Below are 19,925 nucleotides of genomic sequence, written 5' to 3' on the forward strand. Positions count from 1 at the left end.
GCCCACCATCCAACAATATACCCTCAGAGCAATCTTTCTGTGTCAAGAGGTCTTCTGAACTTAATGTGCCTACAACCTTGAGCAGAGTGACCTTTGCTCAGGAAAGCTGCAGCAGTCCTTGTTATTTTCATGCTAATACCCTTTATTGTAACGTAGGGAGGGTTGTTGACTTGTCTAAAGATGGGGAAACTGGAAATAGTAATATCTATGATGTTTACTGTTACAGATGTAGTGTCTGGCACCAAGGTAGAAGCTTATTTTTTTGAGTGACAAAGTTTGGAGTCGTTGTCAAGTCTCCTGTTTCTCTCACTGTCTCAAAGCAAGTCTCACACAATAAAAAAAGATCTACTTTTCTTTCTAATGTAGTTTTCAGTATTTTTGTTTTCACATTTTTACATATTTGTGTGTGTGTGTGCGTGTCTGTGTGTGTGTGTTGGGGGGGGAGGTGTACCCATGCCAACAGAGACAGAAGAGGATATTCCTGCAGCTAGAGTTGTTACTAGCAGTTGTGAGCTGACAGATAAGGATGCTGAAAACCGAACTTGGGTCATCCTGCCCAGCCAACTTTCTAGTTCTCTCTAACTGCCCAGACTCAGTTATGGTGTGTGCTGGGGGAGTCGAACTGGGGCAGCTGCTTTGTACGTCTCTGATCTCAGAGCTGGGGTTCGGAGAGGTAGAAGTGTATGGATAAGCGGTATCACAGTGGGGCATCCTGCAGCCGTAACTTCACTTACCACTGGGGTGGTGTAAGGAGCACTGTGTGTGCTCCAGCTGTCAGCAGAGCACACCCTCCTGGGCCAGGGAGTGTGCCCAGCAGCACGTGACTTTCCTTATTTAATTCCTCTGTTTGTATTATAACCAGGAGCTTCTTTTCTTCTTTGAACATAACTCATTTGAGTTCTCTGTCTGGGATTTCATTTAATTCACCCTCACTAGGTGTCATACTGTGGAATTAGTCATTTTGGGAGGAATTATGGTATCTTAGCTTTTCATATGTTACTTCATCGGACGGTGTGTGCCTGGTGCTATTTCTTTGCTTGTTTTTTTTGTATCAGCTAGATTCTTTTAGTTGAAATATTTGCAATGTTCACATGAGACTAAGGTGTGGTAGAAGTCAAGTATTCAGAAATAGTTCTCATAGTCCAGCATCCCAGACAGCCTGGTGTTAACTATATATTACTCTCAGAGTAGGATATTAATTGTGAGAACAACCATTTGACATTTTGATGTCTGACATAATATGCAAATGTTGTACTACGTGTGTGTGTATGTGTATGCACACATGTAGTACACACACACATACAACACACAAATGCGCTGAAAGTTTTTAAAATGAATAAAGAATCAGAATAGATAGTCCTCAAAAGACCTTCAATGGCTTCTTTAAGGCAGACATTTCTTATGGGAACTGTGGCCATGTCTCTTTGATGGTATTTTAGGAGTTTCCTGTGTGGTCGTGTCTCTTTGGTGGTATTTTAGGAGTTCCTGTCAGAGTCAGGTGTTGACTGTAACTTTTAATTCACTTATCCATCTAAACAGGAACTGGTTATACCTGTTACTATTATTTGTCATCTCTCAGTTCTAAAAACCAGGTTCGAGGAACAACATGCTGAAAATTTATCCAAAGGCAAATACATAAAAAACAATTTCTTGTTTTCAATACTCTCTCACATGCCAGCAAATTCCCAGCTACCGGTTGATCACTCTGAAAATGCTTGTTGACACATTATTTTGGGAGAACTTGGCAGTCAGAGAAACCTACTTTCCCTTGTGGTCATAAGGTCTCTTGAGATTCTCCTGGCTTTTGTTAGCTCATCAGTGCAAGCCTGCCACTGTCCTTAGAAAGCAGGCTTCATCTTGCCACCCATTATGTTTCTTCAGGCAATGTCTTTTACTCTGAATTCTCTACTTCCTCCTCTCTGTAGAGGGACGGAGAGGGAGGAGAGGAGGGAGAAGAGGGCTGAGGCATGTGTGCACGTTCTTTGTCGGGGTGCAGGTAAAATATTAAGTGTTTAAATTTGTAAATGTAGCATGTAAATGTCCATTTGCAAGTGTAGCTTGAATATCCTCTTTTTACTGATTAAATAAGAGAGTTCTGTTTAAAAATAGTTTGTTAAAGTGCAATGACAGATGAAAGTACTCTCGGCTCTTAGTGCATTCCAGATGTCTAATAGAAGGCTTTTTTCTTCTGTCTGGCCTTTCCAACTCATCCGCTGTCAGACTTTCATAGTAGACATTGCTGGAAATAAAAACAAATCATGACCTAGAACCTTTGGGCTGCTAGATCTGGCTGGGCAGAGCACAGAGCAGAGTTGTTACAGGCACCTCCACATGAGGCTGAGGAAGGGATGAGAATGGATTCCACATCAGGGAATTAGAGAAGCCACTGGGGTGGAGAACTGGCTTTTAAGAAAGGTCTTCATGGAGAGGTGGGCTTTTTTCTATTCTTCCCGTCCAACTTTTTATTTATACAGTTATTTACCCAGGGTGAAGCAGACACTTCTTTAAGTTACCATAACAGTGAGTAGCTCATAGAGTCTCCCAGAGTGGAGTGTGGTGGCACAAGCCTGTAATCTCAGTCTTTGAAAAGGATGAGGCAGGAGGATAAAGAGTTTGAGGCGTCTTTGGGCTACTAAGATATAAATAAATATAAAGAAAAAAATTTTAAAAAAGCCGGGTGGTGGTGGCTCATGCTTTAATCCCAGCACTCGGGAGGCAGAGGCAGGCGGATCTCTGAGTTCGAGGCCAGCCTGGTCTACAAGAGGCTAGTTCCAGGACAGGCTCTAGAAACTACAGGGAAACCCTGTCTCGAAAAAAAAAAAAAACATACAGAGATCAAACAAACAGTTTGGATTAGGATTCTCAGCTCAATCACTTTCACAGTTCCTCAAGCAAGGAGCTGAGCTGTGGGCACACTGGGTTCTACAGACAGAGCAGAGGGAGGCAACACCAGCTCCATCTTTCTCCAGCTTTGTGTTGGATCTCAAAGAAACATTTTCTAGATGATAAGTTGGAAGCTATGCTCTGATAGGGAAAAATCATGTTTTGTGATTGAAAATGACATTGAAAATGGGGGATATGTGTTTTGGAGGGGTACTCCAGTGTAAAGATCGAACTCTCTTCAACTCAGTCTGCCAGTTCAAAACCAGTCCTAAGACCACTCCTGCCCCACCCTCCCCTTTTATTCTCATAGCTCCTTGTCACCAGAACCTGTCCTTTGCATACCACACTTCCCCTGCCAGGTCTGACCCCATATCTCTTCTCAGTACCTGCCCTCAGAGGGGCTTCCTCATTTGGCCCTTCCCTGTGATCTCCTTCTTCCTTCACTTAGGTGAGCAGCTCAAGCACACTGAGAACGTGATCTTGTGAACCCAGTGGACAAAGAGAGGTCCAGACCAGACTTGTGCAGAGCAGAACCCCCAGAGAACAGTAGTGAACTAGATGCCTGTGAGCTGTGATCTGTGAAATATCAGCATTGAACACAACGGCAATGATGGTGGTTTGTAATTTATAAAGTGCTGCCCAAACATTAAATTCATATTCCTCTGTGAAAGATGATGTAGACTTAAAGTGGGATATGGGAGCCAACCAAATTTTTTTACAAGCTATTCTTTTTCAATTATAAAAGTGATAGTAATACATTGGGGGAGGAGTAAATAACACATTAACAAGAAATATGTCCCATAGCTTGATTAGTGAGCGTGATATCTTAAACTGGAGTATTTTATATGTCAGATTCCCTTGGGGATCAGAACTTGGGTCACCAGGCTTGATTCAAAAGCATTTGTATCTGCTGAACCATAACCCTAGTTCAAAAGATACTCTTATTAAAAACAACTGTAAGACCATAATTGCCCCCTGAAATTAATAATACTTTTTCATGTCTTCAAATATTAGTGCTTGCAAACATTTATCTGACTTAATTTGCTGCTTATATCAGACATTCAAGTATGGTCCATACTTTGTAGTAAGTTGATATAACTTCTAAATCTCTCATCTTTATATTTTTAGTCTTTGATAATTTATACATGCATATAATGGTTCTTGGTCATATTTACACCTCACTTCTCTAACTCCTTGAGGACCCACTCTTACTCTTCATCTCTCCTCCCAACTTCATCATCCTCCTTTAGAAAAATAACCCACTAAATGCAATTTGTGCTGCCCCATAGACTCATGGATGCAAGCAGAGCTCCTGTTTTTACATTTCCCCTCCTCCTCTCCCTTTTTTACATTTGTAACATATTTACAGGAGAAATTAGACCAGTTGTTCCATGGAGTTTTCTACCATCTTGATGTGGATGTGTGTGTATATATATATATATATATATATATATATGTATGTATGTATGTATATGTATATATTTCTATATCTTTTTTGTAAATTGGTGATTAAATCTAGAGGCTTAAATTTAGGAAAAAATAGCTTGATACCAGAGCACTTACTTAACACATGCAATGCTGTGTGTTCCACCCCAGTCCTATAAAATAAACAAAATAAATCTAGATGTCCAATCAGATTTAATGCACGATCTGAAAACCCAATACTTTATATTTTTCAGAGGACTTAATGTAATCTGTAAGATGTTTTTAAATTATTTACAGAGTTCTTGGCTACCTGAATGTACTGTTCGAAATTCAGGCTGCTGCTGAGTTTTTGCTGACACACACAGCTCACTGATCAATGTTCTTGGACTAAGCACTTCCGGGCCTGACTCTCTACCTTTCTGTTAGTTTCTGCAGCTGGTGGATGCCTGTGCCAGCTTCCTCACAGAAGCCTTGAACCCAGAAAATTGTATCGGAATACTGAGGCTGGCAGACACACACTCCTTGGAAAGTTTAAAGATGCAAGTTCAAAGTTACATCATTCAAACTTTGTTCAGATTCTGAACTCTGAGGAGTTCCTTGAACTTCCGGTGGATACCTTGTATCACATCTTGAAGAGTGACGACCTTTGTGTGACGGAGGAGGCTCAGGTGTTTGAGACAGTGATGAGCTGGGTCCGGCACAAACAATCAGAACGTCTCTGCCTACTCCCCTGTGTTCTTGAGAATGTGCGCTTACCACTTCTGGACCCGTGGTACTTCGTGGAGATGGTTGAAGCAGATCCTCTCATAAGACAGTGCCCCGAGGTTTTCCCCCTGCTGCAGGAAGCCAGGATGTACCACCTTTCCGGCAACGAGGTAGGTTGGATGTGAGAGGTGCTGCATTTTATTGGCAATGTAAGGAGTGAGCCAGGGCTCTCAGAAATGCAAGTGACCCTTGCTCACGCCTCAGGACAGCAAGTAGAGGAGTTCAGTCCTTCCAGAAGCTGGGGTTCCTGATCTGTATAACGGGGATGATAGCACATTTTTACACAGCCGTGGGGAGTATTTAGTGAAAAGTGGAAACCTTTTGGCACCGTGCCTGTCACATCCGTCCTCTGCCCAGTTGTGTGGGGTCCCCTCCAGTCACCATTCTGAAGGGATTCTACTTCCTTACATTTTCCCACTCTTGTAAGCATTGTATCTGTTGTTCGGTTCTGATGCTGCCTAGATCCAGAGTCCCCTCATTTCTCTTCCCTGAATTCCTTAGACCTCAGTACTGTGCTCCCAGTCTGGCCTCCCACCAACTCATCCCCACTCCTGGGATGACAAAGGATGCAGGTGTGAACTTTGCTCCTGGCCTGACCTTTTCATTGGCTCTCCTTCACCTTCAGGAAGCCATCCACCCTTGTGTTCTAAAGTCCCCTGAGCTCTGTTCACTAAAATGCTCCTGCTTAGGTCTCTGGCATCATTTACTACCCACCTCTACTGTGTGTGTTGTATTTACAATTTAAAAACAAATTTAATTAAAATCCATTTTGAATGAAAATATAACTGCATCTCTTTGTTCTTTCCATTTCCTCCCCCTCACTCTTCTCGTGTATCCCCTTATGCTCAAATTCATGGTCTCTGTTTCTTTAGTTGTTGATGTTGACGTTCTGCTTGGTGGTTTTATTTATTGTGTCCAGCTCCCCCAAAGGATATGGTTTTCCAGCCTTCAGGACAAGGCAAATGTTGTCTAATGCTTCCTTCTTCTTCCTCTACCTAACTCTGTGTCTACTCAAAATCCAAGGTTACCTTCCTCAGAGAACCCTTTGTGTTCTTCTGGCCATTGGTTCAGTCACATGGTAGTCACTGAATTCATCATCTTGTAATACTCTAAACCTGCAACTTGTTATAGCAGGAACCGAGTCTTACTGGACTTTTCATCTCTAGATCTTAGGAGAAATCTCACTTGTTGTGATTGGCAGTGTTTAGTGGATGACCAAATGGGCATTGAGAAGGCATTTGCTGATACCTGTTCTTTGCAATTTCTCAAGATGTTTTTTACTCATAATCTTGTAAAGACAAGGCCAGATTTAGTGGAGGGAGCAAGCTCACCAAAAAGCTATGGAATAGGGAGAGGTTGCTGTTGATTGACAGGCGTGAAAACCTCATGTGTACCTATCATCTGTGCAAAATGTGCCAAACCTCATCTGCAGGCTATTGTAGAAACCTCAGCTCAAAGTTGTTCAGGAATCGTATCTGTCTGCGACTCCTCTGGAGGATGTTCCTTCATCTGTGTGGATCGCTGTACTCCTTGACTGTTCTTAGAAATGCTTGCTGCTCATTTATTCTTTACAGGTATCCTGGGAGTTTGGTTTTGGTCAACCTGGGGTTTTCCCTTGAGAGAGGAGATTCTCACTTCAAATCATATCACGCTAACAGACACAGTGCTGGTCTGTTACTTTTCAAACGGAGTTGCGCAGAATTTCTCCATCCATATAGGTTCCGGATTTCTTGGCATAAAGCTGTCTCAACTCCGCCCATCATCAGTACTATCTATAGACTATGTGGTGATGTGGATCTATAATTAATCTATATAGAATCTGTAGTAACATAGCATCTTGAATTCCAGATAGTGGCTCTTTGTGCCCCATTGGTCTTGCTAGAGATATCATAAATTCTGTTGATTTTTTTCAATAAACTAACTCTTGGTTTAATTTTATTTTCTCTGTTGTTTTCTGTTTTCTATTTAATTTCCTTTCTATTTTGATCATGATAGAATTCTTTTTTTTTCATGTTTACATTCTGAATTTACTTCCCTCACCTAGTTTCTTAAAGAATAAGTTTTGGACATTGATTTGAGACCTTTCTTTCTCCTATCCTTGTTACCCAATTGGGAATCACTACATAATGAATTACCCTACAACTTCACAGTTTAAAGCAGCAGACAGGGTTGCAGATCCATGGTAGAGTTCTTGCCTAGCATGCATGATGCCCTGTGTTCAATCCTACACTGCAAAAGGAAAAAGAAGAATGTAAAATGGCTTGGCTTAGTTGGTGGCTCTGATGTAAAGTTTCTTTACTAGGTGTCGATCCAACATTATCTATTGGCTTAGACTTCAGCAACCTATAAAGTTCAACTGAGATCTGAGCATCCCGTGCTACTCATCACAGTATTGCCAGGCATGTATCTGTGCCTTACTGCCTATTGGCTTGAAGCTGTGCTTTCTGCCATGAGGGCATTTACATGGCAGATGGCATTCCACCAGAGCAAATTATCTTAGACTACGAAAGCAATCAATATAGAAGCTTTAGTGCCTTAGTAGTCTGGTTGAACACCACTTCTGCTGTAATCTTTTGGTTAGAGAGACTAATTCTGGAGCAGTATGGGCTCTGAGTTCTGGGAGGAAGACATTACTTGAGGCCATTGTGGAGACTGGGTACCACACTGATTTGTATTGTAAGGGGAGTCCCTACCAGGGACCCTGGCTTCCTGTCTTGTCGGTCCACTCATCCATCCATCCATCCATCCATCCATACATACATCCATCCACTGACTCATAGAAACCCATAAGACCCAGGTACTGATTGTTTTTCGTGCTGAGAATCCATTAGAGAAAAGGGGATGTCCTTATAGTAAATCATAAGACTGTTCTTGAAGCATTGCCTACCGTACCAAAATCCTTACTGAACAAAGATGACCAGCTTGTTTTGGAGGTTGTGCCTCAGCTGTGGGGAGGGAATGTTTGGGAACAGAAATCAGGCTGATGTTGGGAAGAAAGGTGCAGAGAAAGCACTTATTTGTTTGTTTGTCTTTGGTGTCAACTCTTTGCTTGAATCCTACCAACCAGCTTCGTACCTTCAAATGTCCCCCAGCTCTGGCCCACTGCTCCCATCCTTACCCCATGGACTTTCTACTGCTATGCTCTCAGGCTGAGCACATTAATGAGGGTTTATCCTGTCCCATGTCTTCCCACTCTTCCTTTGAACTCACAACTAACAGGCCCGCTACCAATGCTATGGCTACAGTATAAGCTCACAAAGTGGGGATGCAAAATCTACTGGATCTAGCTCTTTGGCACACACACACACACACACACACACACACACACACAAAATAACAAACAAAATTGATGTTGTTAATGTTTGCTGGGGAGCCACCTGATCAGTGGTGGTGTACACCTTTAATCCCATCACTCGGGAGTCAGAGGCAGGCAGATCTCTGTGAGTTCAAGGCCAGCTTGGTCTACAAGAGACAGGACAGGCTCTAAAGCTAAGGGAAACCCTGTCTTGAAAAACCAAACAAAAAACAAAACAAGAAAACTTTTGTTGGGGAGACACAAACATACTACAAGACTCACTCTAGATAGACATTAATGACAAACCGAAATAACGATTCCACTGAAGTTAGATTCGTGAGCTGGGTGACCCCCGGAGAGCTGCATTACTGAAAAGTCTCACCTCATTATGGATGATGATGTTACAGAAACTGCACCCTAGAGTCCCATTTTCATTTACCGATGGACTTCTTATTTACTGTAGCATTTCCCAAGATCACTTGCAGCTGGAGGAGAGTAGGAGACAAGTAATGGCTGGACTCCCACATAAAGGCCCCTCTTCCTTCTATTAGGGATTGTCAATAGTATCAGTGACCATTACCATAGATTGCAATGTTATATAATGTGGTTGGCCCAGGGCTTGGTGTATAATAAGTATTAGAAAACAGACCCTCCTTCTGTTTCTTTCTCCCAAAACAAGCCTCCCCCCCCCCGTCCCCCTAGCTCTCTTTCTAGAACAAACAGTTGATAAGGAAGGAAAGCATGCATCCACAGCCTGGTAGCCCCTCCCCCTTATACCAGCAAGACCAGCTTCTGGTCCTTCCTACAGCCTGCTCCATGCCCCTTGGCAGGTGCAATAGTACAGACTGAATTTTGAAGTACCTGTGTGAAGCTTGCCTATCTCCTGAAAACCCATGAGTCAGAAACACCCTTTCTTCTTGGGGTTTGAAACAAAGGCTCTCTGTCTCTGTCATTGCTCCCACCCTCATCCCCCACCAACACGCACATCTTTAAGGTCCGATTATGGCTGGTTGTGGTCACAATGCTTTATTTCTCTTAAGGAAGCTCTTCTTTGGACCTGAAGGCCTGCCATCCCTTGCAGCTCCCCCCTCAATAAAGACCTTCTGAAGGGTGATGTGTGTCCGCTCCTTCCCGTGGACGCCCCAGCCTGTTCATTTTTTTTTTTTTGCATTGTAACAATAGGTGTTAAATAGATGTTAACTTTGACATTCATTCCAGGAGCTCAGATTTCAGCACAGGTAGGAGAGAAGAGGCGGGAGGTGCATTTGGTGGCAAACAGATTTTTGTCTTAAAATAGCAGCAGAAATGACAGGTAACAATTCATTCAGTACCTGTTACACAGCAGGCCCTGGGTCGTCACAGTCCATGTATTATGCCATTTAATATAACAAACCTACTGGGTAGTTACAATCAGACAGCCATCATACAGATGATGAAGGCATGGTCAAGGAGAAGTCACAAGACTAACAGTGGTGGAGTTAGAAACTGGGACCTGCCTTTTGTGATTCCACAGCCCAGGCTGTGCATCGTCATGTTCTATTCCCTCTGTCCACACATCCTCTCATTGATTTCTAGATTATTTCAGAGCGCACCAAGCCCAGGATGCATGAGTTCCAGTCTGAGGTGTTCATGATTATTGGCGGTTGCACAAAAGATGAACGATTTGTGGCCGAGGTAACCTGCCTGGACCCCCTGAGGCGCAGTCGCCTGGAGGTGGCCAAGCTCCCGCTGACAGAGCATGAGCTGGAGAGTGAGAATAAGAAGTGGGTAGAGTTTGCCTGTGTGACATTAAAAAATGAGGTCTACATCTCAGGTAAGCTGGAGGCTGGGATCAAAGCAGTTCCTCAAAAGCATGCTATGCTTCCCTAAGTAAAAACCAACCAACCAACCGCCGTGCGAGAATGTCTGTGAGTTCACAGTGTTCTAGCTCTGTGGGTCAGGATATAGAACCAGGAGCTTAGGTGGTCTTTTCCTGGAGAAAACATTATCACTCCATACATGCTGAAATATGAGCAGCACAGACAGCAAAATGGTTTGTTCAGTCTGTTGCAGGCACAGGGCACTGATCTGAGTGTAGGACTAGCATAATGAAATGTCGTATCCTCCCACAAATCCGACCTCCCCAAACTTCTTAGGCATTCTGTGATCCGCTTCTGCTGAAGTAATGGGAATACATATACATTTTCATTGCTAAGTTGTTGCTTAATCGTTAACAGTTATTTGTGCTTGCCTTCTCCTTAGACTTAAAGTTCTGTGAGAGTTAAAGCTCTCTCTCGCACCTAGCAATGAAAATGCTCAATAGATATTTTTGAATGACACAGTCTCTTGTCATCTTTACCGCTTAGTAGGTAAACCTGTACTTTAACAACATGCAATTACCAGTCACAGCAAGAGAGGGTAAATTATGAAGTAGGAGAAAACAGGGCTCAGAGAGGTTCTAGGTTATATCCTGGGGTTGGACAGGATCACAATCCAGGGGTAAGCCTGGGTCCTAGTCCTTCTCATTAATATTAAAAGAAGAATGCAAACATCCCTTTCCCGCTTCGTTGTATTTAGTGTCCTCCAAAGGGTAACGTTAGCTGATCTCCGTGTCTGTTCATAATGTTGATCAGGCTATAAGTTCCTTTTTATTATAGAAATATCATATAATTTGAACAATACAGAGAATGAAAAGTAAAATATGGCAGTTGTTTGGTTCCATGATAATTCCCATGTTTTGATATTTTTATAAATAATTTTATTTTATTTTTATATTCTGTTAGGATAACTAATATTAGCTATTTCAACAAGTCCCAAGTTCCACTTAATGACTGAACAAGAGTGTGTGGGAATGGGGGGTCAGGAGGCCATCGCTTAACTTCGGCCTTCAGGGACTCGGGTTCCTTCTGACGTAGGATTCTGCCATCCCCCAGACAGGGCCTGAAGGAGAAGACACAGCTACTCCACAAAGCTTTAGCTTGTAATGCCACAAACAGTCCACTGGCAAGAGCCAACAGTGTGTCCTTTTTTCCCAGAATAGAGGTAGGGTCGGCAATGTCTTTTAACTATACATCCAGGAAGGAGGAACAGATTTGGTAATCAGAACTGATCTCTGCCACTGCACATGTATTTGCTGTTTGTAATCTACTTCAGAAAAATACTCTAGCAGACATTTGCATACACAATAGCTTTGAATTTGTGGAAAGACTCCTAGAAGCAGTCTTAAGATTAGTGAATTGAAAATTTGTCAGTTGCTACATGTTTCTCCACAAAGATTACACATTTTGTAGCTTAACCAGAGCTCATTTTCTACATCCTTCATAACGATTGTTACCAACAATTATTTCTGATGTAATAGACTAGAATATATACATTTACACTCTTGTATCTTTAGTGATATTGAGTAAGTTTTCATATAATTATTGGTTAATTGTATTTATTTTAAAGTATGTCTGCTTATTAGCCTTTGAATGTTTTCTATTATTTTGTGTTTATCTTTTTCTTACTAATTTTTTGCATCCCTTGTTAAATATCCTTTGCTCTGTGGTATAGTTACTTTCCCTTTAGATTGTGATTGTCTTTTAATTTTCATTTACATTCTCACCACCATTTTCTTTCCTGTGTGGTTCTACTTTCGTATCACATTCTCCAAATCACTGAGTTAGTCTCCTACATCCTTCTCCAAGTCACATTTGAAAGCTGTTTTACATGTAAAGTGACATAGCTATCTAACTTGTCTCCAGATGGCCAACTGCTAAACAACATTTAATTATTTCTATATATTTGAGTTTGTTTTTGTATTCAATTTTAATCGGTCAGTTTATCTAACCTTATACTCACACTATTTTCATTTTGATATTATTTTCATATTTGATAAATTTTCATATTTGACCTTCTCTCTTCATTTCCTTTTCTTCAAAAGTTCTTCCAGCGGTGGTGGAACACTTGCCTGGCATTTGCTTCCTCACCCGCACCACAGAAAGCTTTTTCTGAAGAATCTTCTAAATATCTTGTAGCAGTCTACACACTGTTGAAAGAACTGAGGACACAGACACCTGAGGGAGATTGGGCAGCTGTTGGGTAGCTCTTCTCATCTTTGTAATATGCTTTCCGAACCAGCCAGATGTGAAGTCACTAAGGAATGCACAGCATTTGTTCTCTCTTAACAAAGACCGCGTTGAAAGTTTCCATGGTGTTTTCTAATCTTTAATGCTACACAAATGGAATCGACATCACAATGTGTTGAGTAGAGACCTCCGAAAAGGACAAAGCAAAGACAAAGGCTCAAGGCATGTGGGCACAGCTCTAGGAAAGGAAATGCAGCCCCTCCACAGCCATGGTACCAGACAGTGACACACCCACCAAACTCAGGCACAGTTTCTACACCAAGGAGCCAAGGTTGACCACACTTATATCCAAGAAGCCAATTTAAACAGTCATTAGTAGTAAAAGTCAATTAACACAGCCAAATTAATAGTAAAACGCAGAAGAAGAGATTTACTCAGTGAGGCCACATTGGAAAGAAGGACAAAGATGATCAGGCAACCCCACTCAAGTTCATATTTGGGGCCCCCAAATGAAGTCACAGGCTTTTTTTGATTTGATTTGCTTTATTGAGACAGGGTCTCACTGATTAGCCTTGGCAGCCTTAGAGCTCTCTGTGTAAACCAGGTTGGCTTCAACTTCTTAGAGATTGCCCACCTCTGCCTCTGGAGTGCTGGGGTTAAAGATATGGTATCATTGTACCTGGTGAGATTACCATATGAACAGAGGGCCAGGGGCTGCACGACTAAGCAAGCAGTCCTAAGGACCATTAAAGTGTGGTCCTGTCCATTAATAACCCATCTTTGGTTGGGCTTCGTTCTTACCTACAAGATTGTCTGAAAAATTGCGAGAACTCTAGGAAACCTCTTCCTGGCAGACAAGTTCTCCCCCTGGCCAACACTTTGCTCTCAGCCTTTTTCATCTTCCAACATGAAATTCCTGGAGAAATTCTTATTTCCTGGGGTCCATGGTTTCATTTCAGTAGTGAGATAGAGTGAGGGACACAAGAGTCTCTTCAGAATATCTTCATTCCTGCCATACTGGTCACATTATCATGCCGTTGTTCTTTATTGTAGAGGGGGTGGGGCTATTTTGGAGGACTACTGGAAGCACCTATAAAAATTCACAAGCATGTGCCTTTGACCCAGACATCATAATTTTTGTGTTCTAAGAGAGTGGTTGTAAGGAAAACATTAGCCGTTTTACTTTCAAATGATCAATTGTAAGCATATGTTTTCATAATAAAAGTTAATTAAAAATAGGACAAGGCACATTGCCATCTAGGGGTGCAGGGACGGGTTCCTTGACTCAACCAGCTAAAGAAGTAAAGACAGGAAAAGAGGGCTTCTAGAAATCATAGGGAGCCCCAGAAGATCCACCAGATAGCACCCAGGAAGTCTGTTCTCTCTTCGGGGTTCTTGGTCTTCTTATTAAAAGATTTAAGAACAGACTCAAATGAAGCTCAAGGGCAATTAATTAGGGTTTAAAAAAAAACCCGGGAGAGGAAGGTGTAACTCTTACAGCTGCCTGGAAAGGAGGAGACAGAAGGGGAGAAAAACAAAAGTCATGCTGCTTTAGATAAGACAGCATGGAGGTCAGCCAGCTGGGCACAGGCAGCTCCGGGAGTCTGGTGTGGGGCTGGGGTGGAGGGAGTGAGGGTGGGGATGAGGAGGTGGGCGGTGTCTTTAGAAAGAGTACGGAATCCCAAAACCTTGCTTAGGGAGTTTAAAGCACTTTTAAGTTCTGGCCAGTATCTGATAGAAAAGGCTAGAAAAGAACTAGAAATAGTCAGACGCTGTCTTTCTGAGGTGTCCTCTGGTTCTGGTTCAGTGTAGGGAGGGCACTGGGGCGGGAACTCTGGAAAGGAAGAGATGCATTGTTTTAAGGTGGACCTGCCTTCCGGGCAGGAGACCTAAACCATATTTCAGGCCTGCCCCATTGGATTAACCCTTGAGAGGAAGCAAAAGCTTGCCTAGAGGTCGATTCCATTCTTTATACCACTTACTCTTTTATATAGATTGAAGATGTAAGCACAAATAATGTTGCAAGATCTCTTGGTAATTTCTTCCACACTGTTGCTTCTTCTAGTTTTTGTTTGTTTGTTTAAATAAATGAATAAATAAATACACTTAGAATATGAACTTCCTTCTAACTTTCTGACTGTTAAGCCCTTGCTCAGCCTTGCTCCCTGCTTCTTGGGGAACACAAACACTGGATTAGACTCTCCCACCCACTCAGACTGACCTCACTGAAGTCTTCTCTGGATCCTTCCATGTGCCCCCCCGTTCCTGAGCTTTAGAGGCACAGCCGGGCCTTTGTGGCTTCTCATTCTTTTGAGTTTGTTTTGTCCTTCCTATGAGACCTTCAGGATTTCCCCATTTCCCCTTCGCTGGGACTTGGCTGAACACTTAGCGCTTTGAGGAGAATGCTGGGGGAAAACTGTATTTGGAGACATCTGCTTGTGTTTTTAAAGTACTTTGTGTCTCTTGTAGGTGGCAAAGAAACACAGCATGATGTTTGGAAATATAATTCTTCAATCAACAAATGGATTCAGATTGAATATTTAAACATAGGCCGCTGGAGGCATAAGATGGTCGTATTGGGTGGCAAAGTCTACGTCATTGGGGGTTTTGACGGCTTACAGAGGATCAACAATGTGGAGACTTATGATCCCTTCCACAACTGCTGGTCAGAGGTATGGGAGATCTTTTCTGGGAGGAATTTCAAAGCTTCAACAACAAGAACAAAACAAAAATCCTGCCTATGGTGGTGCCTGGTGATTGATCACTTTGACACTGTCTATGGTGGTGGCTGGTTGATTGATCACTTTGTTCCCATAGACATCTTCTTGGACTTCTCTCTTCCTAGGAGTCAAGAGTCAACATTATTAATCCAGTTATAGTAGTAACATTCTTCCAGGCGACCTGGCTCTGTGTAGGCATTGTCCTGTGCTAGCCAGAGCCCCAGTTATGGAGGGGATGCTGAGCCTACCCTGAGATGGTTAACCCCATTGGTCACATGGCCTGGCCCAGAGTTTGTCTCACCTCAGATGCCTTCTGTCCTGCTCCCCTCCAAACCAGAAAAGGGAGGATCCATTTCCTCCACCATCTGTGAACCCTGGGTCATTTGGTTATGAGTAGAAGGCAGGCTGTATTTATTTTCTCATTATTGATGAGCCGTTTACAGGCCTTTGAGCAAGTCTCTAGCAAAGCCACCTCTGGTTAAAAACTGCCCCAGGATAAGAAAACAACCTTATCTCCAGCGTTTCCAGATCATTCTCAAGTGCAGATTTTCTTTCTTATTGTCAGAGCATGTTCCCGCTTCAGAAAGTTTAAAAGCACAAGGAACGGTTATCATCACATTGCTGCGACATCCAGCTAAGGCCTGTGAACCATGGGCTTGGTCCAAGATCTTCTCTAACCATCAAGTCCCATCACTTAGTCCTTCAAACTAAAGGGTTATGCAGATTGACAAGAGGCTCCCAAAAGTCTCCTTTAGTGTCCTTGGGCTCACAAACAGACATCTGGCTTAATCCCCAAATCTGCAGTGTTGCCCCTGCGTGGGAGCATCTGCATATGTGCATACCCTTAAACCAACCTTGGCACCTAGCAATTGACCAGTGAATGAATATGAACATGCTGGCTTCCTATACAGGGACATTTAGTCTTGCCTGTGTCCCTCCTTCCCTGAGAGCTGGGACTCGGGGATAAACAAGCAGGATCAGCCAAGACACAGCTTGCTCCAGGCTTCCTAGAATCTGTAGAGATGGTGGGTTTTGTTTCTCTCTGCATTTTCTTGGGAGCCCATGGGCTTTGCCATTTCAGTTGAAGCATGCCCGAGTATGTGCTCTGAACTTCTCCAGCAATCTGAGCAGCACACTGACTCCTGTGCCCTCTGCCCCTGCAGGCTGCACCCCTCCTTGTTCATGTCAGTTCCTTTGCCGCTGCTAGCCACAAGAAGAAGCTGTATGTCATTGGAGGAGGACCCAATGGGAAGCTGGCCACAGATAAGACTCAGTGTTATGATCCTTCGACCAATAAATGGATTTTGAAGTCAGCCATGCCAGTAGAGGCTAAATGCATCAATGCAGTGAGCTTCCAGGATCACATTTATGTTGTCGGTGAGTTGGTGAGGATTTCTTACATCCGTAGCCCGTCGTCCCTGTGGCCATCCGGGAGACCAGATGTTATCGTTTTGAGAATGCCTGGGTGATGTGAACAAGGCTGAGAAGGAAGAGAAGGTGGTTTTGACCCAGGCCTTCCTTGTGGGAATTTCCCTTGAAGTCCTGGAGGTAGAAGCAGCCACCCAAAGCATGGATGCTATAGTCAGTGGAGGAGGCTCCGGGTCACTGCAGGAGTAAAACTGTGTAGCAAACATAGCAAATATACAGAAATTGAAACATGCTGTGTACCAAATGCTCAAAGAAAAGGAAACGTTTGTACGGGTTAGTTTGTGATCATGGACACGTTCCTCTCCTGCTTGATTTTAGGTACTTGGAAAAAAAATGTACTTAGTTGAGAGGAAGCCTGGCCAGTCAGACCACAGTTTGCATGTAATTGTTAAAGACTGGTGGTTTTCAACCCTGAGCATTCCTTAGGATCACCAAAGAGTGCTTTACAAAGTTACAGTAGCCAGGCCTTATGCCAGGCGTGTGAAATGAGGAGGGGAGAAGGGTGTCTGGGAAGAGTACAGCTGGGGTCTTCAAAACTTCAGCTGATTTTAATGTGCAGCCACAATAGAAAACTGCTGATTAAAGAGATGCCAGAATACAAACAGCTTCAGTGGGTAACTCAGGGCTGATCAGGGGAGGCACTGGGAGGTGAGTGTGACCATTACAGAAAACATAGCTCTCCCTTGCTTCGGGTCTCTTGAGGTTTTGTTTGTGGTCAGTTCTCCAAGGTCTCAAAGGTCCATTATCAACATGGGCAACCTCGATGTCCTTGATCCTGCTTACTCTCCAAACAGAGGCTGTTCCTAGCTATTGCCAGGTTGACAACTTTTATGAATTGCCTCTGTACACTGTCCTTCTGTTATTTGTAAAACTGATTTTAGTGTGCAGGGTCTCAGATGAGAACATAGCCACACTGAAATACCTGAGGCACCAGCTGGGGTTCCCAGGGAGCCAGTCTTAAGGTGTGCTTTGCAGCTGTGCTCAGTCAGATATCTTTTAGAACCAGATTCCCACCCGGTGAGAATTGAAAGGAGATGAAGGTTGCACCTCAGTAACCTGGGGGTCCATCCTGGCTTTCTGGGAAGAAAACCACCAGTCTACTGTTTCTCTGGTAAGATGGTAGATCTGGCCTAATCAAAAGTAGAACTCGTGTGGTTAATGAGGAAAGGCCCAAAAAGATGCCCAGCATGCGTGTTCTTTCTTTGCAGGTGGTGCCATGAGAGCGCTCTATTCCTACAGCCCTCTGGAAGATAGCTGGTGTCTGGTGACACAGTTCAGTCACGAGCGAGCCAGCTGTGGCATTGCGCCCTGCAACAACAGGCTGTACATCACCGGAGGGAGGGATGAGAAGAATGAAGTCATTGCCACTGTGCTCTGCTGGGACCCCGAGGCGCAGAAGCTGACAGAGGAATGTGTCCTGCCGCGAGGAGGGCCCACCATGGCAGTGTCACCATCAGGAAATCATATACTCACATCCGGCGGGTTGTGCCTGGAGCAGTATCTGTGTGACTGTGAAGGGACTCAGGAAGGTGCCCCTGGAGTGTCTGAGCACTGATTCCGCACCCCAACTTACTCAGGATCCTTGTGAGCCTTAGGCTTGCCTTGACATTAAGGCTTATCATGGGGCCAGCTTATGAGACCAGCCGTGAATGCTTGTGTGACCTACCTCAAGATGCAGGGTAATGTTTAACATTCCATACATGCCTACTTACCCTGGCCTGTGCCAGGCACTTATCCGTGATCATTCGCTTAACTTTGGAATGACCTCCTGCCGGATAGATATTACGCCTGTCTTAGAGGCGAAGAAAAGGCATTTCAGACAGGCCAACCTTCACCAGGCCACTCAGAGAGCAAGCAGCTAAGCCAGAATTAACACAGGTCTTCCCACATTAGTGTCTCTTTCACCACACTTAACTCAGATAGGAAAATAGAAAGTTAACCCCAGCCGGGCGGTGGTGGCGCACGCCTTTAATCCCAGCACTCGGGAGGCAGAGGCAGGCAGATCTCTGTGAGTTCGAGACCAGCCTGGTCTACAAGAGCTAGTTCCAGGACAGGCTCCAAAGCTACAGAGAAACCCTGTCTCGAAAAACCAAAAAAAAAAAAAAAAAAAAAGAAAGTTAACCCCAAACTTGGCTGGTGCTGAAGACAAGGGAATAAAGGTGTTTTTCTGTGCTGTCTTCCTTTTATTCCTTGTATGTATGAGACCACTGGTCTTGGAGCCTTTTGGGTCACTTGTCAAGAGCATCTTCTATCATCTTCCCCTGGACTTGTCTGTTGAGACTAGTCTGGGATGGCCCAGTTGTTTTGAAAAAGGTGAAAGACAGGTCCTGTTTTCCCCCACATCGTGGCCATTGTTTTTGATTACAGGATGCACCATTTTGGACTAGAACTACCACTGCGTCTTAGTGGCTGGGGTGGCTCAGTGGACAAGCACTTGCTGTGCCAGCCTGAAGACCAGTGTCAGGAGCCCTAGAGCCCACATGAAAGCTGAGTAGGCGTGAGCTGCCTGCAATCCCAGTGTTTGGAAAGCAGAGACGGGTTCTGCAGGGCAAGCTGGGCAGTTCAGTCAGTCAGCGTTGGTGACTCCAGTTCATCCAGAGACCCTGTGTCAGTAAACAAAAATGAAGAGTGGTTGCCTGGAAGAAGTCTCAGCAGTGAAAAGCGGAGCATTACTGAGGAAATCATTTGACATCTACTTTGGGTCTTCACACTTGTGAACACACCACTCACACATTAAAAAATAAAATTCAATTAAAGTTTGAAATAAAAACATTTTTGAAGTTTTGCCTTCTCAATGGTTTGATGCCCTGGCTTCTCAGTGTACAACTACTGCTTTATTTTTGTGTTCTCTCTCCTCACCGCTTGTGAACACCTTCATACTATTGGTCACTCCTAAGAATGCTCTTCTAGAAGTGATTCTTCTGGATGGAATTCAAGAATTTGAGTCTATGTTCCTGGGACTTGACTTTCCCAGATCTTAGTTTTCAGGGTCCCTGTAAATCCATCATGTAGGTGTCAGATCAACTTGCTTCAGTTTCCACTTAAAACACAGAGTCAGCCCTTCATTGAAAGCAAAGGTATTTCAAATGAACTCAGTGGAAATGCATTTTCATTCCTGAGGTGAAGACAGGGGCCATGAGGTCTTGTTTCATAAGCTGTAGTAAAGAGCACAGTGATTACATCATCCAAGACGCCTTTTCTAAGGTCTGTAAAGAGCATCTTCTATCATCTTCCCCTGGACTTGTCTGTTGAGACTAGTCTGGGATGGCCCAGTTGTTTTGAAAAAGGTGAAAGACAGGTCCTGTTTTCCCCCACATCGTGGCCATTGTTTTTGATTACAGGATGCGCCATTTTGGACTAGAA

General features: G+C 43.5%; 1 protein-coding gene across 1 annotated transcript in view; it reads left to right on the top strand.

Annotated features, from left to right (window-relative positions):
* Klhl6 (kelch like family member 6) overlaps nucleotides 1–18,496 on the top strand; it is a 37,118-nt gene extending 18,622 nt beyond the window's left edge. Inside the window, 7 exon segments of the mRNA XM_038346780.1 lie at nucleotides 4,735–4,867; nucleotides 4,870–5,183; nucleotides 9,944–10,181; nucleotides 14,884–15,086; nucleotides 16,298–16,511; nucleotides 17,771–17,989; nucleotides 17,992–18,496. Of these exon segments, the coding sequence (XP_038202708.1) occupies nucleotides 4,735–4,867; nucleotides 4,870–5,183; nucleotides 9,944–10,181; nucleotides 14,884–15,086; nucleotides 16,298–16,511; nucleotides 17,771–17,989; nucleotides 17,992–18,071 (1,401 nt within the window). The 3' untranslated portion in view covers nucleotides 18,072–18,496.
* The last annotated feature ends 1,429 nt before the right edge of the window (nucleotides 18,497–19,925 follow it).

The sequence above is a fragment of the Arvicola amphibius genome, chromosome 10, assembly GCF_903992535.2.
Source record: "Arvicola amphibius chromosome 10, mArvAmp1.2, whole genome shotgun sequence".
In the NCBI taxonomy this organism is placed as follows: Eukaryota; Metazoa; Chordata; class Mammalia; order Rodentia; family Cricetidae; genus Arvicola; species Arvicola amphibius.